Here is a 26692-nt window from a genome sequence, read left to right as displayed (position 1 = left end):
GAGAAGAATGATTTCCACAAGGTCTGTTTGTATAGAATTCTCAGCTTCAGCTTCTCATCCTTAACGATAAAAATCCTAAATTGTTTCTTTAAGATTGCTTATTTTATTTTTTGTTTATTTTGTTTATTTTTTGTTTATTAATTTGTTAATCGTTTATTTGAGACTAATTGTTTATTATCTTGGTATAGGAAGGATATTTTTCCTATGGGAATTTTATCTCCTGCTTTTAAGAAAAGGAAGGTCAGAGGGTTTTTCTTGTATTTGCTGAGACACTTGATCTCTTTAACTCAAAATAGTCAATACACCAGAGCAATGTATTTTGGGGTGGCATATTCTGGGCTTCTTCAATATTCATCAGTTATTTAATTGAATGATGTGTACAAGGCAATTAAATATTTCAATTATTTTATGGTGGTATTTTATTGTATGATGACAATCAGATTCGAGGGCTAGCAGAACTGGGTTTAAATTCAGTTCTGTCTCTTACCAGCTAGTATTCTAGGGGACTGTTTAATCCCTTGACTATAGATGATAAAAATCTATAAAATGAATCTATAGTCCTGCCTCATAGGCTGTTGTGAGGATTATGTGGAATAATATGAGTAGCACATGCGATGCATATGAGAAAGACTGTCTTCTCCCAAATTTGTGTTATCTTTCCACAGTGTAGACTTGCTTCTGATAAGTGATTGTCCTCTCTGAGACTGTATTTTCTAATGTTCCTCGTATAGTCAGTCACGGGGTTTGTTGAAACGGCTGTCTCTCCTCCACTGAATTGCTTTTATGTTTTTTTTCAACAGTCGTGTATGTGTGGACCTATTTCTGGGTTTTCAGTTCTGGTCCACTGGTGTGTACGTCTGTGGCTCTGCCTGTCCCGCTGTCTGGATTGCTGTGCTAGCCAGTGCTTGTGCAATGCACTGGACTGATTTCTTTGACTTTTTCTTGAAATTGTTCTGGCTATTCTAGTTCCTCTACTTCTTCATATAATTCTGGAATACTCTGTATCTACGAAATACCTTGTTGGGAGTCTGGTAGGAATTGCACTAAATCTGTTTATCAGTTTGAGGAGAATTGACGTTACTCTTAAGTCTTCTGAGTCATGGATACTCTATGACTCCATTTACTTAGGTTTCTGATCCGGCATCTTGTAGTTTTTGTAACAAGTTCTGTGCATGTTTTGTTAGATTTATGCCTTCTACTTTTTTTCTTTTTGAGTGATAATAAATGATACTATAGTTTCAGTTTCAGTGTCCACATACTTGTTGCTAATATGTAGATACACAGTTGAATGTTGTATGTTATCTTGTAGCCTGCAATCTTGGTGAAGTCAATATTAGTTCTAGAATATTTTTGTAGTTTTGGGGATTATCTGTATAGACAATCTGTCATAAACAATAGGGATAGTTATGTCTCTTTCTGATCTTGTATGCCTTTTCTTGCTTTATTTACTGGCTTGAACTTCTTTTTTTGATATTCAGATAACTTTATTATTTTTTATTATTATCTTCAATTCTGGCTTCAACTTCTGACACTATATTGAATAAGAATGATGAGAATGGGCAATCTTGCCTTTCACTATTAGGCATAAGGTTAGCTTTAGTTTTTTTGTAGATGCTCTTTATGAAGTTCAGGAAATGCCCTTCTATTCCTAATTATTTTGAGAGTTTTGATCACGAATAGGTGTTGAATTTTTTCAAAAATTTTCTGCATCAGTTGATATGATCATGTGATTTTTTTTTCTTCCTTAATCCTGTTAATATAGCAGATGACATTGATTAATTTTTTTTTTTTTTTTTGAACAATGAACCAGGCTTGCATTCCTGAATAAACCTTGCTTGGTCATAATATATAGTTCTTTTTATATATTGCTGAATTTGACTTGCCAATATATTTTGTTAAGGATTTTTACAACTACATTCATGAGGGTTGTTGATGTGTAATTATATATTTTTTGTATTTTGCTTTTGGTATTAAGGTAATACTATTTTCGTAAAATGAATAGGAATTATCCTATTTATATAATTTATATTGCACCTTTTTAAAATTTTTTAAAAAGATTTTATTTATTTATTTGACAGAGAGAGAGAGAGAGAGAGAGATATCACAAGTAGGCAGAGGGGGGGGAAGCAGGCTCCCCGCTGAGCAGAGAGACCAATGCAGGGCTCAATCCCAGGACCCTGAAATCATGATCTGAGCCGAAGGCAGACGCTTAACCCACTGAGCCACCCAGGCGCCCCATATATTGCACCTTTTTTAACCTAACATTGTATTTTGATTTTTTTTTCTGTGCAATTAAATAATCTTTGAAAACATAATTTTAAAGTCTGAATAATAGTTGTAGGAATATACTCCTCTTTACCTTTTCCTTTATTATTTAGAAATTTTAAAATGTTATTAATACTCCTGTGATTAGTTTTTTCCTGTCTGAATCCTTGTGGCTGTCTTATTTGTCCTTAGAATAATTTCAAGAGATGTTATTCGTATATCAAATGATAAAATTTTCAAGTTTTTGATAAACCCCAGTTTATCTTCCAGAGAGAGTTTATCAGCTATTTCCACGGTGCTGTGCATTTGCGATAACCTTCATTATATTCTAACTCCTAAATGGTATTTGACTTGTACGTTTTCTTCCGATTTGTTACTCGGGTATTTACGCTTCTGTCAGTCCACACTCGTTTTTTGGGGGACGACTCATACATTCCCAAGGTTTTCAGTTTTGTTGTTATTAACTTTTCTGGGAATTATCTCCTTTTACTTTATGCTAGTCAAATAAAATGGCCCATATAAATTTTATTTATTATGGTTATGTTGGTGGGATGTTTAGAATAAGCTTAATTTTTATAAAAATCTTTTATTTATAATTTTTATTGCATCTGCAAAAAGTTGAGAATGCTGTGTCTCCTTTACTTCTGATGCTATTTTTCTTTATAAATGGTGTGTCATACATTCTGTGCATATAGATTTGCGATATTCTAGTTTTACTTTTTTAAATATCCTAAGATACTCCCCCCGACTTGTGTTTTGTTTATTGTTAATATTGCTGCCCTGTTGGCAATTTTGATTTTGCTTGTGGTATCAGAATTAGGGATTCGGCTGGGTTTCTGTCATTTGCGCTACAGCGTCTCATTAGACCACCTTCCTTACCTGAGAGAGGATGTACGGCAGCTTGAGGAGGAAAGGTTGTGGTAGGAAGGACAGAAAAAGGAGAGACCGTGGAAGAGGAGCACATGTCAGCTGCCATGGGAGGACCTCGTCCTTCCCGCTTTTCTTGCTCGGATCTGCCACCGGCACGGATCGTGGCGCTTGCTGGGTTCTGCCAGCTTCTGCAACGGCGGCTTTTCTCCCCTTGAGAATCAGTGTGTCTGTCGGGCTGGAGTTGGTGTGTGTGTTGGGCTGGAGTCGCCGCGACGCTGCTCACTTGTGTCTCGTCCGGTCCGTGTCCAGGTGACCAGGACACCTGCATCAGCCTCCTTGGGAGGTCTTGGCAGTGCATCGTTCTCTCGTGAGATGGGCGGTGCGAGGCTCCCCTTTACCAGAGCTGCTGAGGTCAGATGCTGCTCACTCTGCAGCAGAGCCGCGAGTTCGGGCAGGTGTGCGCGGACTCACCTGGGACCGGTACCACCTGCGGCTGCCGACCTTGGCCGCCTGTGCTGCTGCAGCCGCCGGCTGGCCTGGGAGTTCCCTGTGAAACACACATTGAATCCTCGTAACATCCCTCTGAGGGAGGAGCGACACTTTTTACAAATGAGGAAAGAAACTGAGACCATATAGCGGTTAAATCGAGACGGGCCAAGGACAGAGCTTTTCAGATGGCGCCGTTTGCCAAGAGGTCAACGTCTGGGGCCTGAAGAGCAAAGTGTTCCTTTGCCCGTGGCCGACAGCTCCCATGTGGGGTTGAGACCCCCTCTTCTGTGCCCTGCTGTGGGGGGGGGGGGGTCTCACCTTCCTCAGCCGCTGTGAGGGGAGAGAGGACAACTCACTTTTAACTCTGGGCTATTTTTTTTTTTTTAAAGATTTTATTTATTTATTTGAGAGAGAGACAGTGAGAGAGAGCATGAGTGAGGAGAAGGTCAGAGAGAGAAGCAGACTCCCCATGGAGCTGGGAGCCCAATGCGGGACTCGATCCCGGGACTCCCAGGATCATGACCTGAGCCGAAGGCAGTCGTCCAAACAACTGAGCCACCCAGGCGTCCCAACTCTGGGCTATTTTGAGCAATAGAATCCTGATTCTGCTCTTAAGGGGGGCCTTTCTCAGTGCCCGTCCTTGTGGGGTGACGCTGGTGGGGAGCAGAGGGTGACGCTGGTGGGGAGCAGAGCCAGAGCAGGGCAGACCTGTCAACGCTCATTTGTCGGCCTGATCAGATACCAGGTCAGAGCGAGAAACAACAGAGTCTCAGAAATATATACAACTTACGCATTTATTTAAAACTGAAAAAAAAAAAACAAAACCCTGTCTTTATTTGTTTCTACTTTATATTCAAGCTGGATTTCCACAGTAATTCTTGGGAGAGGCTTGTCCCGGTTCCCAAGACTCTCATAGCGCTGCTGCTCCCACGCGAGGACGTCTTGGACATTGCGTCCGTGCCTCCATGTCTCCGTACCCTCCGTACCTGCTTCGGGGGCCTCGGATACCTGCTCTGGCACCTGGTCCTCCATCCTGGCTCATGTGAGCCTGGTGCCAGGTAGTTTCCTTCCAAGCGGTAGCCCCGTGTCTTATGATTTAATGTGAAAGTTTAGTGTGAAAAGTTTTGCTCTGCCTTTTTGCTTATTGATGCCAATTGGTGTTAAAGTGCCTGTTTTCTTCCGTTGCCTTGCAGTTTTCTTTCCATATTTGGTAAAAGCCCGTTTTAATTTAAATGGTTAAGTCTACTGGTTCTGTAAAATACCATTTGAACTTCAGTGTACCTGAACATTATATTATTTCTCTTTCACTCTCCAACCATGATCGTTTTACGAACTTTGTGGACAAAGGGAGGGATCATCTTCTAATCCCACATACTGATCATTTGGCCATGCCTGGGATTTTTCCCAGGGTATTTGTTGTTGTCTGTAAATTCTGTTCCATCACACATTGGAATACCACGTCTTTTTTTTTTTTTTTTTTTTTGACCGTTTCTTCTTTTTCCACCCTTCCTACTACCACCTTTCTCAGGCTGAGGTACATCCTCTCTTACGTAAGTGAGGTGGTCTGATGAGGACACTGTTAGCTCAGCTGATGGAATCCTAGCCCGAATCCCCTGATTCTCTCTCATTTAACAGTTCTGCTGGAAGAAGGGCAGAGACTGCGCTAGGCTAGGGAGGAATCTAAACAGAGATTTGGTCAACATCTCTCTTCTCTCTGGATTTTATATTTGCTCTTCTTGACTGTCGGCCTCATGCCCTTAGATAAGCTTTGCCCAGCACCTTGGGAGAGGGGACCATTGCCAGCAGTGCAGGCTCACATACTTACGAACGTAGTGGAGAGTGCTTTTTTCCATGGTTCTAGCTTAAAAAAAAAATCAGTCCATCCATCCCAGGGAAGGACTCTGATTCGCTTTTGCCAAGGATAGGCCCATCCCTATGTGCATTACTCTGGCCCTAGCGGAGTGCTGATAGGTCTGCCACCGCCTCTTGTCTGCGTAGTATGGGAAGATGGCAGGCAGTTCCCTCTCCTATCAAATGATTGGTGAGATCAGTTTTTCAAAAAGAGGATGGGAGCTTCTGATTCCAGGAGAAGCAAGAATTTTTAGAAAAACAAAGCAATAGATTTCTAGTATTGTTGCTTGGATAGACTGTGGCTACTTATTCAGAGGCTTATGACCAATCCAAGTGAAAGGTACAGGGATATGGAACTAAGGCACTGTGAGTGGAGATGGAGACGTGATTTGACATTCAAAATATTCAAGAGCGTTCATGGAGTTATAAGCAAATCATTAAAAAGCAAATTAGCTATGCAAACACCAGCCAAGTGAAAAAAGCATCTGCTTTGTTTGACCCTTTTGATTTGTTTGCTTCATGGCATGCAATTTTACTTCTTGTTCTTTTTGCTACTAAATTTACATAGTTATTGTTATTTGTTCAGTCATCTGGACATTTTCCATCTAGAACAAAGTGAAGGACCTGTGGTTATTGACAGTTTGTTGTTTCAAGCTGTTAAACACAGAGCAGGTTTCTTAAATGCCTCTCGGTCCCGCCTCCACACGTAACCAGCTGAATATAAAAAAAGCAGTATCCTTGACTCACATCCGACTCTTCTTGGCAGAATGGCAATGTTACTTGAACTATCTTTTTTATTGGTTTATCTTTGAATAGAATTATTCTATTCAAGTGGTACATTTCACGGGACATGGTTTAATGTGATTATAGATTTATAATAGATGTAGATTGTGGGTTTCTCTTCGTATCGGTTAATGCATGGGGCTTAATACTTCCACTCTTCTCAATTTTTTTTTAGAAAATATGGGGGTTTTTTGACAAAATGTTATTTGTGTTACCATGTAAAGATTTTTGTTATATGTAAATTAATAAATATTTAAGAATTTTCTTAGTTTTTTCTTAAAATTGTTCATTTATAACAATAAATATGGATATATGATCTATATAAATATAAGCTTTTTAGAGTCTTTAATAATTTCTAAAAGCTAAAGTGTCCATGAGAACAAAAGTTATGAGAACTTCTGGGCTATTGGATAAAACCCAAACCTCTAAATATGGTTTATAAGTCCTTTTGTCATATGGTTTTGCCACCTGCCTTGCCTTCTCTCCTGTCTGACTTCCCTTCCACCGGAAGAATTGTGCTTGTATTCTATCCCCATACCTTTGCTCACTGCTCTGTTGTCAGTGACAGACGTCATGAACATCCGTCTTTCTGCAGCTCTCTGTCTAAAGTCCTGTCTCCCAAATGCCTCTCAGGACATTCATCTTCTTAGGACATTATAAATTCTCCTTTATCTGAAATTAATGTAACCACTTCAGCTCTCTTATACCTATTGTTTGCATGGTATTCTTTTCTGTCATTTATTTTCAATCTACCTGTGTCTTTATATTTAAAATTGGTTTTCTGTTGAGAGCATATGATTGGATCTTATTTTGTTAATTTGTCTAAAATCTCTGCCTTAAATGGGAATTTTTAGTTCACTAACATTTAATGAAATTATTGATATGATTGGTTTCAGGTTTACTATTTTATTATTTATTTTCCATTCTCCCCTCCCCCCCTTTTTGATCTTTATCCTTTCTTCTTTTGGATTAATTGATATTAACGAGGATCCCATTTTAATTTATTCATTGGCCTTTTAGGTATAAAACTTCTTTCTCTCTCTCTCTTTCTTTCTTTCTCCTTTTCTTTTGTGGTTATGCAAGGACTTTGGTTCTCAGATTTCAGCGTATAACAGAATCACGTGGAAGGTCTATTTAAAACAGTGATTTCTGGTCTCCACCCATTGAGATTCTGATTCATTGGGTCTAGTGTTGGTCCTGAGAATTTTCACTTCTAAAAAGTTCCTGGGTAATGTTGATGTGGCTTATTTGAAGACTATATTTTGAAAATCACTCTTGTAAGGTTTAAAGTATACATCTTGAATTTTCAGTCTATTTAAAATGTATTGATATTGTACTACTTCACATAAAATGTGGAAAGTTTTCATTTGTAAAGGTCCATTTTCTTCCTCTACCTGGTTTATGTTATATTTCTGGTACGTATTACATTCACATACATTTACTTTATTTTTATTATTCATTTATTTAAAAAAAAGATTTATTTATTGATTTGACGGAGATGTAGAGAGAGAGCAGAAGCAGGCAGAGCGGCAGCAGAGGGAGAGACAAGCAGTCTCCCCGCCGAGCAGAGAGCCCGATGCAGGGCTTGATCCCAGGACCCTGGGACCATGACCTGAGCTGAAGGCAGATGCTCAAGCAACTGAGCCACCCAGGCGCCCCTATTCACATACATTTTAAAACCCACAATACAATGTTAAAATTTTTGTTTTAATCAGTCATATGTATTTTAAAGAAATTAAGAGGAAAAAATAGACATTCATATTTACCCACATATTTGCTCTTAACTATGCTCATCATTTCTCCTAAAGATCCTATTTTTTTTAAGATTTTATTTATTTGACAGAGATCACAAGTAGGCAGAGAGGCAGGCAGAGAGCGAGAGAAGGAAGCAGGCTCCCCGCCGAGCAGAGAACTGATGCGGGGCTCGATCCCAGGACCCTGGGATCATGACCTGAGCCCAAGGCAGAGGCTTAACCCACTGAGCCACCCAGGTGCCCTAAAGATCCTATTTTTAAATCTTGTTTCATTTTTCTTCAACTTAAATAACTTCCACTAACATTTCTTGAAGTAGGAGCTTGGTGAAAACAAATTCCTTTACTCTTCTTTTATCTCAAAGTGTCTTTATTTTACCATGATTCTTGAAGTGGTGGGCTAGAATTTCAGGTTGACAGTTTGTTTTTCTTTTAGCACATTAAAAATGTTCAGCTGTCTACTGGCCTCCCCTTTTCTTATGAGAAGTCAGCCGTCATTGAAATTGTTATTCCCTATATACAATGAGTCATTTTCTCTGGCTGCTCTCAAGAGTTTATTTTTGATCATTAGCAGCTGGACGATGATGTGCCTCGTTTTCTTTATTTAAAAAAATTTGCTTGTGATTGGTAAAAAGCATAAATTTAGATCCAGTAGGTCAACAAATTTGGAAAAAAATTTAGCCATTAGGTCTCTAAATATTTTGTCTTATTTTAGCCTCCAGTTACATGTATATGAGACTTTTTGGTATTATTTCATCCTGCTACTCTGTTCATTGTTTTTCAAAAATTGTCTAGCCTTTCTTCAAATGAGATAATTTCTGTTGATCTCTCTCCAGATTGTTTGACTCATTCTGTGTTGAAATTTATTAAGTCTCTACTCTGAATTTTGTAGTACAGATGTTGTATTTTTCATTTGATTCTTTTTGGAGTTCTTAATCCCTGTTGAGATTTCCTATCTTTTTATGTGTTTTGAGTTTATTTTTCTTTTATTCATTAAGCAGTTATGATAGTTACTTTAAAATCTTTGTTTTTAAATATAAACATCGGGGTCATCCAAGGTTGGTCTTCATTGAGTCTCTTTTGTCTTGGGAATAGGTTGTGTTTTCTGTGTTCTCATATGTCAAATAATTTTGGATTGTACCCTAAATATTGTGAATGAGATATTACAAAATTCTGGATGTTGTCATCTTCTTCAAAGATATACTGATATTTTAAGTGCAACCAGTAAACTTGCTGAATTGATTAGGCAATCTCTGTTTCCACTTTGGTGGGTAGTAAATCAAAGCCCCATTCAGTTCTTTTCATCTTAGCTGGGCTTCTGGGAGTCCGCTCTGTGTATAAATGTTTGTTTTCCCAAAATTTGAGCAATGTTTATACACAGAATTCAGACATTCCTCTCTGGATTTTCTTTTTTTCTGGGATTATCTGTCTGCTCACTTTCCAGTGTCCATGGTTGCCTAAACCTTGTCTTCTAGTTCTTTAAGTTTGCTAATTCTGTGGGCTTTCTGTCGGTTTTAGTACCGACTGTGGCTTCCCATTAAGCTGACCACTGTAAAATCAAGGAACCACTCAGTGCCTCCAGGTGGTTGTATTTTTATGTTTGTTTTCTTTTTTTTTCTGGAGTTTATTATAGTTATTATCTGAGGGAAGATTATTCCAATAGGAATTTCTGTTATAGCAAAAACAGAACTCTCATCTCTCTCTCTCTCTTTCTCTCTCTCTCTCTCTCTCTTTTTGCCTTTTATATATAAAAAGGCTACCTTTATCGTGAGAAGAAAATAGCCATCAATATATTTCTGTAAACAATTTTTTTCTTTTGTATTTACCTTAACTTCATTTTGGATTACTGTTTATATATATGGCATGAAGTAAGTATGAACTTTTGTCCCTCAGATCACTAAGTCAACATTTTTCAATGATCCTTTCCCTCTCTCTAACTTTAGTTACCCCTTGTAATTTGCAAGTATTTTCAAACCGTGCTCCGTAGGGCCTTGGAGTTCCCTGGGTTCGCATGCAGCAGAGCTCTGATTGCATGTCTTGTTGGTTATTTCTTAATTCATTGAACAGTATTTGTTAGCACCTGCTATGTGGCAAGAGCATACTATGCACTGGAGATACGGTGAGAACTAAAATGATTATGGTCCTTGCCTAGGGAGTTATATTGTCCCGTGAATTTTACGTGTCTGACTTCCATGTATGCATTTCTTTTTTCTTATTAAACTTGTAGAACGATAAGAGATTTGGAGATGACCTACTTTATGATTTCAGGCAAGTTATCTATTCTTCAAAAACCTGATATATTCTCATCTTTATAGTGTAATAGTAGCCTCTGTTTAAGAGTGTTGATAAATGGTATAAATTCATATTAAGGAGTCCAGTCCTCAGTAATTATTAATTTACTTCTTTCTTTCCTAACTAATATTTTTTGTGTTGATTAAAGACTTGGAATTTTGGTTAACATTCTTATATCCATTATCATCTGAGTCTTCGGTACAGATTTTTAGTGGGTTATCTAACTTCTTTTTCCTAACACTCTGTTGCTACAACTTTCTCAAATGTCTTTAAGGTCAGCATACCGTCCTGCTAATGCTGAAGGCTTTATCTGCATTCCTCGGGTCCTTAATCTCCTTTAGTTCTTGAATATCCCTGTGTTCTAAGAATTTCCCCTACTGAAATATTTTTCTTCTTTATTTTCCTGTACATCTCTCTTTATGTATCTTTCTTTATTCATTTTCATTCTTAATTTCCAAACTTTAGATATTTTCTCAAAACTCATTCCTACCAGGTTTTATTTTTGTTTTTGTTTGCCTTTCCTCTTCTTCTTTTTTTTTTTTTTTTAAAGATTTTATTTATTTATTTGACAGAGAGAGATCACAAGCAGATGGAGAGGCAGGCAGAGAAAGAGAGAGAGGGAAGCAGGCTCCCTGCCGAGCAGAGAGCCCGACGCGGGCCTCGATCCCAGGACCCTGAGATCATGACCTGAGCCGAAGGCAGCGGCTTAACCCACTGAGCCACCCAGGCGCCCTCCTCTTCTTTTTTTCAAACAAAAAATCTTTTATCCTCTTCTGTTTGCACATTTCAGCTCTAACCTGTCCACATGCCTCAGTCTAGCCCTCTACCTGTCTCGCTGTTGGAATGCGGTCCCTTATCACCAGTTTTGTGTAGGGACTTTATTCACTCATTCATCAATCATCAGTCGTTTTTAGCCATTGGATATGCTGTCTTCTCAAATACGGATCAGTGTTCTGTTCTAAAATTCTTTTTCTATGTTCAAAATAATTCCCCTTTTCCTTAATTGTTGGCTCATAACCTCCTTGGAAGCTTTGTGAATATAATCTGAAACTGGCCCTGAACTCAGATTGGAGTAACAGAAAGGTCACTGCAGGTTGGTAGTGAGTTGGCCATTTTATAAGCAAGGAAACTTACATCCAGGCTCGTCTTGGGCAGCAGCAAGGTAAGTGGGTTCCCGCACCCACCTGCCAAGTCTTAAAAGTTTCTGTAGGGGCGCCTGGGTGGCTCAGTGGGTTAAGCCGCTGCCTTCGGCTCAGGTCATGATCTCAGGGTCCTGGGATCGAGTCCCACATCGGGCTCTCTGCTCAGCGAGAAGCCTGCTTCCCTCTCTCTCTCTCTCTGCCTTCCTCTCCGTCTACTTGTGATCTCTCTCTCTGTCAAATAAATAAATAAATAAATAAAAATCTTTAAAAAAAAAAAAAAGTTTCTGTAGAGGTCTGGGTTCAGTCACACATCCTGTGCAGTACCATTCATCATTATCTCAAGACTCTGTCCTCAGAGCAGCCTCTGGGGGCGGGAAAGGCGAGCAGAACCCACATTCCAAGGGCAGGAAAGGGTGTGGGGAGCCCTCCAGTGCCTGTGTCCAGCTCACTGGTCAACTGGCAGTCATGCCATCTTGACGACCTTTCCCAAGAGATTAATCAGTTTGTTTCCATTAGTTGTTTTCTTCTTCTTCTTTTTTTTTTTAATTTCTTTTCAGTGCAACAGAATTCATTGTTTCTGCACCACACCCAGTGCTCCATGCAAAGTTGTTTTCTTCTTAAAGATGCTGTCCATCTTCAGTCACTTGGACTCAGAACCTATATTCCCTCATTTTCACACTGTGTCCAGTTTAGTCCTGTTCTTGTTCAGAAATATCTTATGTTCATTACTCCTTTCTCTAGTGCTGCCGTCTAAGTCCTGTGAGCCTATTGGATGGTTTCAAAGGCCTTTGCTACTCTTTTATTCCTTTTTTGCAGACCAGATTGCCTGTCATTATTACATCAATATTCCTCCTAACACACTATTTTGTCCTGTGTTTTGCTCAAAGTTTTCAGTGGCTTCCATTTCTTCTGGCAGTGTTTCCTTTGGAGGAAAAATACTCTTGATGGGCCCGCAGTGTAGATGTGAATTATTATAATTATAATGCAACTTAAATATGTCCCAATATAACACTAAAAATAAACCTTTGCACATGCAACTGTATACCTAAAGCAATTTATAAATTCATTACAACAAGACTATAAAATGAATAAAATTTAACAACATTGATAAGATAAAGGATGTTTGATGAAATTTAGTCACCAGGTCATGGATATGGTACAGAGGGCTATGGGCCTGTTCTACTCTTCAGACTTCTGAGAATGTTTGTTTCTACAGGATGCTCTGGTATCATTTCGCCTTCACTTGGTACAAATGTCACTTCAGAACTAGGTCTCTAATTGTCTTTTTTTCTCCATTCCTCAACCTGCTACAATTATGATAGCACTACCTAGCTGCAGTGAAATAGTAAAAACAGTGCACAACCCCTGGGGACTTGGGTACCAAACAAACATCCAGATCATCCAAAATATATGAGTGTGTGTGTGTGTGTGTGTGTGTGTGTGTGTGAGAGAGAGAGAGAGAGAGAGAGAGAGAATTTTAGTTGACGTGAAAAAAAGCTTAGAATATTTTTATACTAAAGTAATGGAATTTCAGAATCAGTCCCAGATTCTCAGAATCTGCAGGCCCTATTATAAAAAGCACTGATCTGTGGGATAAGGACCAAATTCCTCATGTTGATATCCAAGACCTTCATTAATTTGGATCAAGTCTCTTTTCCTTTTCAGCTGTGTGTTGTTTTTTTTTTTTAAGATTTTATTTATTTATTAGAGAGAGAGAGTGAGAGAGAGCATGAGAGGGAGAAGGTCAGAGGGAGAAACAGACTCCCCACGGAGCTGGGAGCCCATAGGGGGACTCGATTCGGGGACTCCAGAATCATGACCTGAGCTTAAAGCAGTCGCTTAACCAACTGAGCCACCCAGGTGCCTGTTTTTGTTTGTTTGTTTGTTTTTATAAATTATTTTTTTAAATATTTTATTTATTTATTTGACAGAGAGAGATCACAAGTAGACGGAGAGGAAGGCAGAGAGAGAGAGAGAGAGGGAAGCAGGCTTCCCGCTGAGCAGAGAGCCCGATGTGGGACTCGATCCCAGGACCCTGAGATCATGACCTGAGCCGAAGGCAGCGGCTTAACCCACTGAGCCACCCAGGCGCCCCTGTTTGTTTGTTTTTTAAACTTCTTTTCTGCCTTACTGTCCTATGAATATGCTCACATTTTCTCAGACCTGTGCCTTCTGTCCTTTTATACCTGTGTCCCCATATGCTCCCACCTGTCTACAGGCTTTCAGTACCAGTTCATGCTCTCATTTCCCCTTAAAGCTTCTGCCATCCCTTCAGTTATCATTTGATTTTTCTCCTTTGAACTCATCCTTGGAACTCCTATATCGTGTACTTTGGCATTTCATTTTTTTGGTAATTTGCATGTTCTCTACATTATTTGACTTCAGGGGCTGTAAGGGAAAATAGTATCTTAAAGGCCTTTTGCATAATCTTCAGGATCATTGTTGATATTCCTGAAGCACTTACTAAGTGAAATAAATGATTACTGATGATTCTTGATGGTAGGGATTTAGTTTCCCTTGGCGAATACGTGATTTCTCCTGTAGAGTGTAAGCAGATAACTTTGAGGGAGAAAATTTGCAATTCTAAGAAATGAAAATGCCTTGGCAATTTTGTATTTTTGCATCCATTTGTTCTGTATTTTCAGGACTGCTGGGAAAGATCCTCATGGCTATCCGGGATGCAGGTTTTGAAATCTCAGCTATGCAGATGGTAGGTAGTTTGCAGTAACTCATAATCTATTGATAGACTTCTTTTTTAAATATTTTGTGTTGAATTTTCTCTATGTACTTGTGAACTCAACACATTAAAAATAAAAAGGTATAGTTACTGACCTTGATAACTTTATAATTAAAAATGTTGAAATTATTTTACCCATATAATCTTTCATTGAGGAAACAAATTCAAATGGTACGCCTAACCCAAGGTTGTAAAACAGGTTTATACAGTTCTGGTGACTTTGGTTGCAATATAAATATGGATAGGAACAATGTATTTAGTTCCTACAGACAAAAAATAGAATTAGGTTGAGTAGTTAATACCAAGCTCTCTGTTGTTCGGTGACTAAGAGGAGAATGGAGAAAATCAGTTGAGATTTTTCCCTTAACCAGCGCCTTTTGCTGGTTTCTGGAGTTTCTCCGCAGAACCTTCTTTGAAATTAGCACATTTCAGACTCTGACAGTCACAACCCTTGACCTCCAAAGCCCACGACTGTTGAGAACTGCCTAGTGGATGCGTTTATAGGAAACCCTTCACTGAGGAAACAATGCCCACTTCTGCCGAGCTCATAGCTTTGTGTTGTACTTACCGGTGCACTTGACAAAAAACGGGGTACAAGTTTGTTGTTACAGGAATCAGCTAAACAATTTGGATTTTACAATGTGTGAAGACCAGCAAGTTTATGCTATTTTGATAACGAAATACTGACTTTGGAGCTGAGATTTTTCTTACCAATGTAATTTATACATTCTTTTCCTGAACAGGAGCTGCTTTTGATTTCTGCTAAGTCTTAGATCATCCAGAGTCAGGGGTCAGGGCAGTAACTGGGATTCTGACAGTTTTGTGTCCCTAATTTGTCGGGATGCCCGTAGACCAAAAAAAGGCCAGAAATATCAACTAGTTTGCAGAGTCATCAGGCAAAACTTGGAGACTAATGAGAAAGGTGATACTTGAAGAATCTTGCCTAGGATTAGAAAGAATTGTTCGCTAAAACGTTCTGAAAGTATTAGCCTCGTGACGTATTCATAGGATTGTAGGACCTAAGCCTGCTTTAAAAATGTGTGTTTTGTAGAAATTTTATATTTACACATTGATCTGACTCTAGGCCTGTGACCTAGCATAGTTGGCTAGAGTACGTGCTTGGTGAAAACAAGAATAATAATTAAGAAAAGGATTGATTGAACCTATGAGGAACGCATGATAGTTTAGTGGCAATCACAGTCATTCAGTTTTGGAGTCAAGAAGTTCTATTTCTGAATTGCGGGTCAGCTGTCCTCTACACTTAACGAGTCTGCTGGCTAGTGAGAATGCTATTATTTACCTCAGTGGATTGTTTTAGGAGTTAAATGAAATAACCTTAGGCAATGCCTTCTAGAATTTTCAGGGCAAATTATAAGTACATAATAAGTTATATATTCTATTATTTTGTTATATAAAATATACAGCAGGTTGTGGGACTGTAGGATAAAACACTGAAATCAAACAAAATTCACTGCCTGTAATAGCTACGTTGCCTATGAAATAAATCCTTCCAGTTTGAATTATTTCCCGGGTAGGCAAAAATTTCTCCGTGATCTTCATTTCTGGTGACAATAAAGAAACAAAGTAGGGGACAAAATATTTTTTTTCAGAGGCTATTTTTTTCAGAAATTTGAGGTCTTAGTTCTTGAGACCCTAGAACTTAATGTAATTTTATTTATTATTATTTATTAAAAGATTTTATTTATTTATTTGACAGAGAGACATCACAAGTAAGCACAGAGGCAGGCAGATAGAGACGGGGAAGCAGGCTCCCCACTGAGCGTGGAGCCCGATGCGGGGCTCGATCCCAGGACCCTGAGATCATGACCTGAGCTTAATGCAGAGGCTTAACCCACTGAGCCACCCAGGCAACCCAATGCAATTTTATTTTTAACCAATTTGAATCCAGCCTGGATAAGAGTCTTTATAGGTTTATCTTACAAGCATACTCTTGCTATTCTTCTTGAATTTGGGTTTCCAGACAATTTGTGTAAATGCTTTACTGTGAACCAGACCAGGGATTTTTCTGAACGCTTGGGAGGAAAAGGGTATTATTTTTGGCTGTTACAAAAGCTGAAGTACTTTTCATTAGTAATATTTCTTGGGCCACTAATCTGTCAGTAAACAACATGACATTGCATCTAAATTTTTCATGTGTGAAGAATGAAGTTTTATTCAAAGAGGAGAGATATAATGTAGTGGCTAAGAGCATGACCATGGGGTCAGATTGATTGAGATGGAACACAGATCTGACAGTTATATAGCCTTGTGCTACATAACTTAGGTCATGGGGTTGTTGTGAGGGGTAAATGAGATAAGGCATGTACAGGTCCTAGAACAGTGCTTGATGGCGTTAAATACTCAGTCAGTGGGGCCCCTGGGTGGCTCAGTGGGTTAAAGCCTCTGCTTTCGGCTCAGGTCATGATCCCAGGGTCCTGGGATCGAGCCCCGCATTGGGCTCTCTGCTCAGCAGGGAGCCTGCTTTCCTTCCTCTCTCTTTTCCTTCCTCTCTCTCTGCCTGCCTCTCTGCCTACCTGTGATCTCTGTCAAATAAATTAAAAAAAAAAAATTAAAAAAAATAGTGTTACCCATTATTTTTACTAATGAGTTGATCTTTAACAACACTTTTTCTTTTTTCCATTTATTTGACAGACAGAGATCACAAGTAGGCAGTGAGGCAGGCGGTGGGGGAAGCAGGCTCCCCGTCCAAGCAGAGAGCCTGATGCAGGGCTCGATCCCAGGACCCTGGGACCATGACCCCAGCTGAAGGCAGACGCTTAACCCACTGAGCCACCCAGGTGGCCCTAACAACACTTTTTTGAGTACTTAATTTGTGCAAGGTTTATATTTTAAAGTAAAGAAAATATATCCAAGAGATCATGAATGCTGAGTGTGGTTCTTTTATGTTCTTTGGCGGTTGGCTTGATAAGTTTTGTTTTGTTTTAATCCAGTTCAGCATGGATCGAGTTAACGTTGAAGAGTTTTATGAAGTTTATAAAGGAGTGGTGTCTGAGTATAACGTAAGTATCAAAGTAAATGTCAAGCACTGGTACCGAAGACAGTTTGTGCATCTTAAATCTGGGGCATCTCAGTATAATTTATAATCATGAAAGTAGTCACAGGTCTGCCAGTTGCCATTTTATCGTACCTAGTGACTGAGGCATTCTTATCTCTGAGAGCCACTGGATCAGTTTTTAAAAATCTTATTGTTTCATTTGTGAAACAAAAGCATACCACAGTGCAAAAAAAATTGCTGGGATATTGACACATTTGGATAGTCTCTATGGAGTTTGTCATATTCTCAGGGTGGAAGACTCTCCAAAATGCCTTAGAAACTTAAAAGTGAATAATTACAGTATAACAGCATAGCAGCATTTAACGTCTACTTTAATGATAAAAATGCAGGTAGAATCATCTGAAAATGTGACTGAGTCTGAAGAAATAAGATTTAGAAGGAATTGGTCAGAAGGCAATGAAATATGTTCTTGAAAACAAATGACTATATTCAAATAAGCCAAATATTGTTCCTTAAAATAAAACATAGTAGATATTTGATCAAAATTAGTTTTCTTCCCCCTCTTTATAAAAGTATTTTAGATACCTTTGTGCTGGTGGGCTGCCTCCTCAACTACATTTTTGACAGATTTGACGTCTTCTTCTTCTTCTTTTTTTTTTTCATAAAGTTAATTGTTCTTGACAATGAGACTAGATTCTCCTTCCCACTTCTCTATGACTTTTCCTTTCAGCCTTCCTTAGAAAGGACAAATGCACTGGTCTGAGAACTGGCCTGAGCCTTTGTCTTATTTAGTCCTACAAAGTTAAGACTGTGACATCATTTTCATGTTCGGCATACTCGCGATTTCCAGCCTTATTTAGAGGAACCGGGGTGGTTTCCTTCTGTTACAGCTTCCCGAACCTTCATCTTATGAGCTGCTTCATTTTAGAGTTATGCCTTTTCTTAAACTGGAAGAATTTTAAAATGTGTTATCTCTTAATCAGTGACACGTTTTCCATTTCTTAAATCTCTCTTTTGTATATGTTCCTTCTTTTATTTGTTTAATTTTACCTTAAAAAATTTGGTTGAAAACTGCTACCATCCTCTGTTCAGGTTATGTTATAGCTCTACTGCACGTAAGGTAAACCATGGAGATGTATCTTTTCATGCCATATCACGTGGTATTGAATTTGGTAACAGATAGTTGAGGGCACTAGTGTTGTGCACACATCTGAGGTGGGCCATAATTCCCTTTGGAAAATAACTTTAAAAAAAACCCTCATCTCTGACTTAATGTCTCCTATATTGTGCTTTAAAGTACTATACATACGATTTATTTTTATGTAATATTTATTTCATCTTAGGGTTTTTTTTTTTCTTTTGATTTGGGGGATTCTAGAGTAAAAACAAAAACATCACTGGGTAGATGTGTCGTTTTCCCTAAGAAATCAGGGATTTGAATGACAGTAGCAATATTACACTGTAATGTCAGGCTGTGCCAGAATGAATGGTGCTGATGTGCTTTCTTCTGTCTGATACTCTCGTAAGACAGTTTCTGGAACCACTATTTAAATCTCATGATACTCATAACAGAGTATATGGGCTGTTTGGGAAGAAAAAAGCTACATTATTTCAGTGTTAGCCTTGTCAGCCATGTTTAGGAATGCTTATCATTTTTTATTCAGCTTGAAATGGTTTTTTCAGTGTAAAACAAATATTCCAAATCATGATTGGTTTAGCGTATTCTGCTAATGGTAGAACAGACTATGTACGTGAACCAGAACATTACCTAGGTACCTTTATGAGATGTTCTGTGTTTATATGATATAAAACTCTATTGAAACTAAGGAAAGTTTCTTTGAGAATTTTCTCCAGAGGGAAATAAGAATGTTTTTATCCCAGTAGTATTTTGTTGAAGTAACTGATATTCTTATGAATATTCTTATTCTAGTGCTTTTAAAAGTGCTTTTCACATTTATAATTCGGTTTTGTTCAGAGGAAGTTGCGTGAGGATCTGTATCACACACTGCACGTACATGCGGTTGAAGTCTCTGTCAGTGGTTCATTGGGGACACCAAAAGTCAGGTAGCAGGTACTGATTCTCACTTCTGTTGTGACCGTTGTATTTCCCAGAAGGCCTCTTACTTCTCAGGACAGTTGATATTCAGGACTCGAGTTTAAGCTCAAGGAAGAGGTAAATATTTAAACACTGCATATGGTCTAATTCAAGAAGAAGACCCTGTGAAATCATCTGAAGAGGCAACATAGTCTAAAGGGACAAAAACATGTGATTTGATTCTTACTCTGATTTTTTTTTAATTAATTTATTTGATAGAGAGAGAGATCACAAGTAGGCAGAGAGGCAGGCAGAGGGAGGGAGAGGAGGAAGCAGGCTCCCTGCTGAGCAGAGAGCCTGATGCGGGGCTTGATCCCAGGACCCTGAGATCATAACCTGAGCCGAAGGCAGAGGCTTAACCCACTGAGCCACCCAGGCGCCCCTTGATGGAGTCCTTTTGCCGACATGTTTTTTTCTGTCCATTTTGTACATTTGCATAGCCCTTTATGTCTGTATTTTTAATGGTATTTTTGATTAACCCTGAAAGACAAGCAGAGGGGCAAAAGAAAGAAAGGCAGGCAGAATTCACCCTCTCTTTTTGGGTGTCAGGTTCCTGCTGCCTTCTGCCCCTACTGAGAACTTGGCTCTTGACATTTATGTGTGGGCAGTACTTCAGTGTCATGAGACAGGAAATCAGACTCAATATAATTATCCATAAGAAATCAATTACAAATGACCTTTGCAAAACAACAAAGTGACTTCAGGGGGATACCTTTAGGAATTCTAATGAGTAGGGTTCTGTGTGCTGTATTAATCGTGATGCTCTTTCCTTCCTCTTTTAACTTCTGGCATTTCTGTTAGGTGTGATGACTGAGTTCCAATGGATATTTAAATATTGTTCTGTAATAAATTACCTTTATTTTGCTTGGTCATTGTGTATCGTAAACTCTCCAAAGTCATTGGAGTGGCTCACATGTCCCCGCGGCGTCTGAGCCCCTCTCTCACTGCTTTCCTGTGGTCTCACTTCGGCTCCCGAGACCTCCTCTCGTGCGGATCTTCATACACACAACTCCACTTCCGCCTCAAGGTCTCGGTGTTTATTTTCACTTCTTCCTGAAGTACTTTTTCCCCATGTACGGAAGAAAAGAACATTCGTTGTGTGTCCCAGACACTGTGAGAGCCACTTTTCTTTGATCGTGTTTTTCATCATACCACTTCTCATATTAGCTAGGAACCTTCAAAGAGTTTCCTTCTTCCAGGTCCCCCTCTGTATGTGCCATGGTTGTCACATGTTTTCATTTCTATTTATATTTTAAATCCTCTAATGCGTTTTTAATATTTTTGCTTTAAATAATCATCTTTCACACCAGCTAATAAAATGTATTTTATATTTACCCACATGTTTACCATTGTTTTGTTTAGATCCCTATTTTTATCTGGTACTTTTTTTTCCTTCTGTCTGAGGAACTTCCTTTAACATTTTGCTGCTGATAGTGAATTCTCTCACATTTTGTCTGTCTGAAAAAGTTATTTTTCCTTCATTTGTGGAAAATATCTTCCAGGGAGCCTGGGTGGCTCAGTTGGTTAAGTGTCCAACTTTTGTTCCAGCTCCAGTCGTGATCCCAGGGTTGTGACGTTGAGCCCTGCATCAGGCTCTGCTCTGGGCGTGGAGCCTGCTTAAGTTTCTTTCCCTCACCCTTTCTCTCTTCCCCTCCCTGCCCTTTTCCCTCTCTCTCTCAAAAAACAATCAAACAAACCAAAACCTTTCTACCTGGGTATAGAATTATAGATTGACAAATTTTTGTTGTTGTAATTTACATCTTTCTTCTACTGTTTGATGTTTTCTTTTTTTGTAGAGGGTTATTTTAAGGGATTTTTGCTATTAGGGTTTTTTGGTTTTAGCGAGATTAATTATTGGCTCAGCGTACTCTGCATTTATTCTCCTTGGACTCTGTTGGATCTGTTGGCTTATGCGTTTTATCAAATTCTTGGAATCCTTATCTGTTCCTCACCCCTTTTTTCTTTTTCTGGGACTCCCAATTATGTACATATTAGACAGCTTGTCATTGGAAAAACAATTCCCATGGGACATTTTTATTTAATCTTTCTCTGTGCTTGCTTTTGAGTAATTGGTATTTCATGTCTTCAATATTATTGTCCTTCTGCGGTATTTTGTTTTGCTCATCCCATCCAGTGTATTTAATTTGGATGTAGTTTTTATCACTAGAGGTTCCATAATGATGCCCCATTATTTATTTTTATTTTTTAGAAGATTTTATTTATCTTTGAGTCTTTTTAGTATCATTGATTTTCTCTGCATCGTGTCCATGTTTTCTTCCTCTAACTTGCATATATAGCCTGTTTTAACATTCTTTGTAGCCAATATCACTCTGCCATTGCTACATCTGTATCAATTTATTGAGTTTTCTTCTAGTGATGGTTCATATTTTCCTATTTCTTTGCATGCCTAGTAATTTTTATTGGATTCTGGATAATGTGAAATTTATGATGTTACGTGGTTTGTATGTCATGTTGATTTGAAGAGTTTTTGCCATCATTTTGGCCCTCACTGAAGTTATTGGGATCAGTTTGATCTTTCGAAGGCTTGCTTTGAGGCTTTGCAGGAGGGGTACAGAGCACTTGGTACAGAAGGCCAAGTCTTACAGTGCGGTGCCCTTCTGGAGGCTCCACCTGGTGTACTGTGTGCATCAGGTACGTATCACATCAGGGCTTCCCGCTTCTGCTAGTGGAAGTGCAGAGTCTTCTCAGCCTCATGCTCTCTCTGTGAGCGGTTTCACTTAACTGCTTCTGGCAGTGCTCTTCTTGGCTTTGAGTAGTTTCTTCCGCACGTATACAGACTCCTAGCCAGAGACTTATGTGAACGTCTCTGCAGATAGCCATAGCTTACTTTCCCCGGGTTCTCTCACGTCCTTTCGTAATCTGTCTCGCACATTAGAATGTAGCTAGAGCGACAGGGTCTCCCTGAACTCCTGTCTTTGTTTCTTCTGCTCAATGAGGGTGTTGGGCTCTGTTGTGTTTCCTGTCTGTGTCCCGTTGTCTGGAAAATTCTTCCAGGAAGTAAGATGGGGCAGTCGTATGGCTTCCTTCGTTTGGTTCTCTTCCATCAGGAATCATAATGGTGTGCTGCTGTTTGAGACCTGTTGTTTCATACATACTGTCTCATTTCTAGGTGTTCAGTGTGAGAGAATCTGGTCCCTGTTTTCTTCATTTCTGAAAATGATTATGATTTTAAAAGTGTCTTTGGAAGAAACACTTCGAAATTTATATCTTTAGAAATTTTCATTTGATAGGACTTTGTGTAAGAGGAGAGGCCTTTAAAAGGAACATGTATTAGATGCTCATTTCACGAGTGAAAGTGCATTAACGTGATGCAGTGGTAGGAGCTGGACAAGGGAACGTTTCTAAAACACATTTATGCAGGAGAAATGGACAGGATTGGGGAGCCGCTTGGCATGTGGGGCCAGGAGGATTCAAAGATAACTAAGATTTTAAGATTTGGAATAGTGATGGAATTAAAGGAGGATGAATAAAAGATTATTAATTTTTACTAATTTTTACATGTTTCTTTATATTGTACATCATAGGAGATGGTGACAGAAGTGTGTTCCGGCCCTTGCGTAGCAATGGAGATTCAACAGAATAATCCTACAAAGACATTTCGAGAATTCTGTGGACCTGCTGATCCTGTAAGTTAGTGTTTAAAATACTAATCAAGCTTGTTTTATTCACTAGCTAAGTATCTTAACAGGTTTTTTTGTTTGTTTTTGTTTTTAAATTTTTTTATTTTTTTATAAGCATATAATGTATTTTTAGCCCTAGAGGTACAGGTCTGTGAATTGCCAGGTTTACACACTTCACAGCACTCACAATAGCACATAACTCTCCCCAATGTCCATAACCCCACTACCCTCTCCCTTAACAGGTTTGATAGTTTTAGTTTGTTCTTTAAAATAACTGATATAAAAATGACTAAATCAGATGAATTTTTATTCAGAATAGCATTTTGAAAAATTTCTTATATAATATTCCAAGAAAAAGTGAATTTTTTGTTAGCCTAGTAACACTATTGGATGGGCAGAAAGCTTTATTGTGGCACTTTCTTTTATTGTTTCTTCTTGCTATATTGTCTAGATAAATAAATTTATCAAGCCCTCTGGTAGAAATTATCAAAGATACTAATTATCCTTGGACATTGGGGGACTCTAAGTAAAGCTCTCAGTGTACAGAATATTGACATGATGGCCTCATACCGTAAATGTGAGCCCTGGCACTCACGTGAAACCTGATATTCTCTAGTACGCTTTCCATTTTGCTTCTGGTTTTCTTCATACAGACATTGGGTGGAAAAAGGGCTGAAGAGGAAGGGGATGGACCTAAAAGGCAAAAGTAGCATTAGAATATGTATGAGCAATCTCCCTGCAGATGTTAAATGCTGAGTAGTAGTGTGGGAAGCATTACTGATTTTAAACACTATAATTTTTAAAAAGATTTGATTGATTGATTGATTGATTGATTGATTGGAGAGAGAGCTCATGAGCCAGGGGAGGGGCAGAAGGGGAGAGAGAGGGATGAGCATACTGCACGCTGAGTGTGGAGCTGACCCGGGGCTCGATCTCATGACCCTGAGATCATGACCTGAGCTGAAACCGAGTCCGATGCTTAATGTGCCGAGCCACCCAGCTGTCCCTAACTATAATTTAAATTCATTCTCTTTTCTTTATTTTACTATCTCTTGTAAATAGTTTGTTGGATATGAGTGTCCAGTTTACTTAGTCCAGCAGCGTTTGTGGAGTTCCCGCAGTTGGTGGGTAGTAAGTAACGACACCTTTTAAGAAATCAGCTCGTGTGAGTGCTTGCTGCCGGAGTAAGCTCTGTAGGGGAGAGCGGCACACCTGTTCTCAGAGACGGAAGAGCACGCGCGTAACGATCTTTTAGAACACTTGCAGGGAAACTTACGATAAGGACTAAAATATTATTAGTTCAAGTAAAACGTAAATGTTGAAGGATTGTTTAGTAAAAGGAGCAAATGATGCGACCTGGAGAAAATTGGGAAAACTTACTCACAGGAAGAGAGTTGTGCCGTAGGGATTTTAAGGACGAGTGAGGGCAGGAAGAGAAAGGGGAGGGTTCTGAAGCATGTGCAACGGCTGCAGTGAAGGAATTTACACACTTGCTGTGCTGTACAGCAAGGATATTTGCTTCGCTCAATAGGAAGTGCATACCTGAAAGCACAAGGAAATCAGTTTTTTTAGACAGAGGAAATAAGGTAGCAGATGCTGTAGAGATGAGTGTGGGATGGATGGCCCTAAAGGCCGGGCTAAAACTGGGTTCTGTGTGAGCGGAATTCCAGGTGGTGGGAAACAGTACTTCCTCGTACTTAGCTTGATCGTGAGCACGTGGAGTCAGTCTCTTGATGCAACAAGAGCGAGCTAAACTGGAGGAGATTAAAGGTAGGGGCTCCAGAAGCAGTTACAAGCAGACCTGATGACACCATTGTTATTTTTAATTATTGTTTTGTCACGTTAGTCACCATACAGTACATCATTAGTGTTTAATGGAGTGTTCCATGAGCCATTGTTTGCACATAACACCCAGTGCTCCATGCAATCTTTGCCCGCCTTCATACCCATCACTGCGCTAACACATCCCCTCACACCCCTCCCCTCTGAAACCCTCAGGTTGTTTATCCCAGAGTTCATAGTCTCTCCTGGTCCGTCTCCCACTCCGGTCCCCCCCATTCATTTTTCCCTCCATCTCCTGGTGTTTTCCATGCCTTTCCTTATATAGCTCCACAAATTAGTGAAGTCATATGATAATTGACTTTCTCTGACTTATTTCGCTCAGTGTAATCACCTCCAGTCCCATCCATGCTGGTGCAGATGTTTCATATTAATCCTTCCTGATGGCCGAGAATACTCCATTGTATATATGGACCACATCTTCTTTATCCATTCTTCTGTTGAAGAGCATCTCAGCTCCTTCCACAGTTTGGCTATTGTGGACTTCACTGCTATGAACATTGGGGTGCATGTGGCCCTTCTTTTCACTGTATCTGTATCTTTGAGGTAAATAATCACTAGTGCAATTGCTGCGTCATAGGGTAGCTCTATTTTTAACTTTTTGAGGAATCTCCACACTGTTTTCCAGAGTGGCTGCACCAACTTGCATTCCCACCAACAGTGTAATAGGGTTACCCTTTCTCCACACGTCACCAATATTTGTTGCTTCCTGCCTTGACATTTTTGCCATTCTAACTGATATAAGCTGTATCTCAATGTGGTTTTGATTTGAATTTCCCTGATGGCTAATGATATTGAACATTTTTTTCATGTGTCTGTTAGCCATTTGTATGCCTTCTTTGGAGAAATGTGTGCTCGTGTCTTCTGCCCATTTCTTGACTGGGTTATTTGTTTTTCGGGTGTCAAGTTTGAGAATTTCTTTATCGATCTTGAATACCAGCCCTTTATCTGTAGTGCTGATGACACCATTAGAAAAAGAGTTGGCAGGACCTACTTTCTATCTTTCCAGGGAGAAGGAAGAGTAGAAATAAGTATTAAATGTGGTTGTGAAAGAGTGATTATTAAAATGTGATCTGATGTAGAGGACCTTAAGAGAAATTGGTGATTGTTGAGTGTTTATTGATTATAAGTCGTAAGAAATTAGAAAGGGATACTTTTTGTTTACATGAATAAACAGATCTTGATGTTTGCTATTTTTATATCTGATTTCTGTTGGCCAGGACAGGGTTTTGTTTATTGTTTTTTTTTAAGATAATTAAAATTGTGAGTGAACAGCTGATTAAACAAACAGGCAAATTAAAGAGAGAAAAACTAGAACAAAAATAGAATGAATATGTTCATTCTTTCATTCATTCCATAACTATTTACTGAATCTGTGCTAGTATTTATGAATATGAAGATAGAAATCTCAAAGAACTTATGGTGTGTGAGTGAGCAGTAGGTATAAGTGGCTAATTTTCACGTTCCATGGCAATTGCAGTGTTAGATGCTTGCACTGAGTATGATGGGAGCCCAGAACATTAGCACTTAGCTAAGCCTGGGAGGGGCAAAATAGCATCAGGGGAGACCTCTTGAAGAACATGACTTCTGAGGGGAATTGCAAGGAATGACTAGAACTTAGCTAAGTGAAGAAGGAAATGATATGATGGAACTTAGGGAAGAATAAAACAGATTTGCTTTTAGGCTACAGCAAGATCTTTATCGTTACTATAGTTGAAGTATTCAGCAGTGAATGATAGAGAATGAAGATCATCAGGAAGGAGTTTGGAAGAGAAGGAAGAGTCCCAGCAAGAGAGGTTTGCGGATGGCCCTCCCTTTCTAGATGTATATTCAGTGAACATTTGCAGAGTGACTAGTATACACAGGGCTTGATCCCATGGCTGGGCCTTAAGAAAGAAGACTAAAACAAGGTATCTTTCCT

At 39.1% G+C, this 26692-nt stretch overlaps 1 protein-coding gene across 4 annotated transcripts in view; it reads left to right on the top strand.

Moving 5' to 3' along the window:
* NME7 (NME/NM23 family member 7) overlaps window positions 1-26692 on the top strand; it is a 268375-nt gene that overhangs the window by 92222 nt on the left and 149461 nt on the right. For all 4 annotated transcript variants that reach the window (XM_047703757.1, XM_047703759.1, XM_047703760.1 and 1 more), the window contains exons 8-10: window positions 14089-14153; window positions 17132-17200; window positions 22837-22938. In XM_047703757.1, coding sequence (XP_047559713.1) covers window positions 14089-14153; window positions 17132-17200; window positions 22837-22938 — 236 coding nt within the window. The remainder of the gene's footprint in view (window positions 1-14088; window positions 14154-17131; window positions 17201-22836; window positions 22939-26692) is intronic.

Source organism: Lutra lutra, chromosome 15, assembly GCF_902655055.1.
Source record: "Lutra lutra chromosome 15, mLutLut1.2, whole genome shotgun sequence".
In the NCBI taxonomy this organism is placed as follows: Eukaryota; Metazoa; Chordata; class Mammalia; order Carnivora; family Mustelidae; genus Lutra; species Lutra lutra.
The sequence above is the reverse complement of the archived record's forward strand: the minus strand, read 5'-3'. Positions and strand labels throughout refer to the sequence as shown.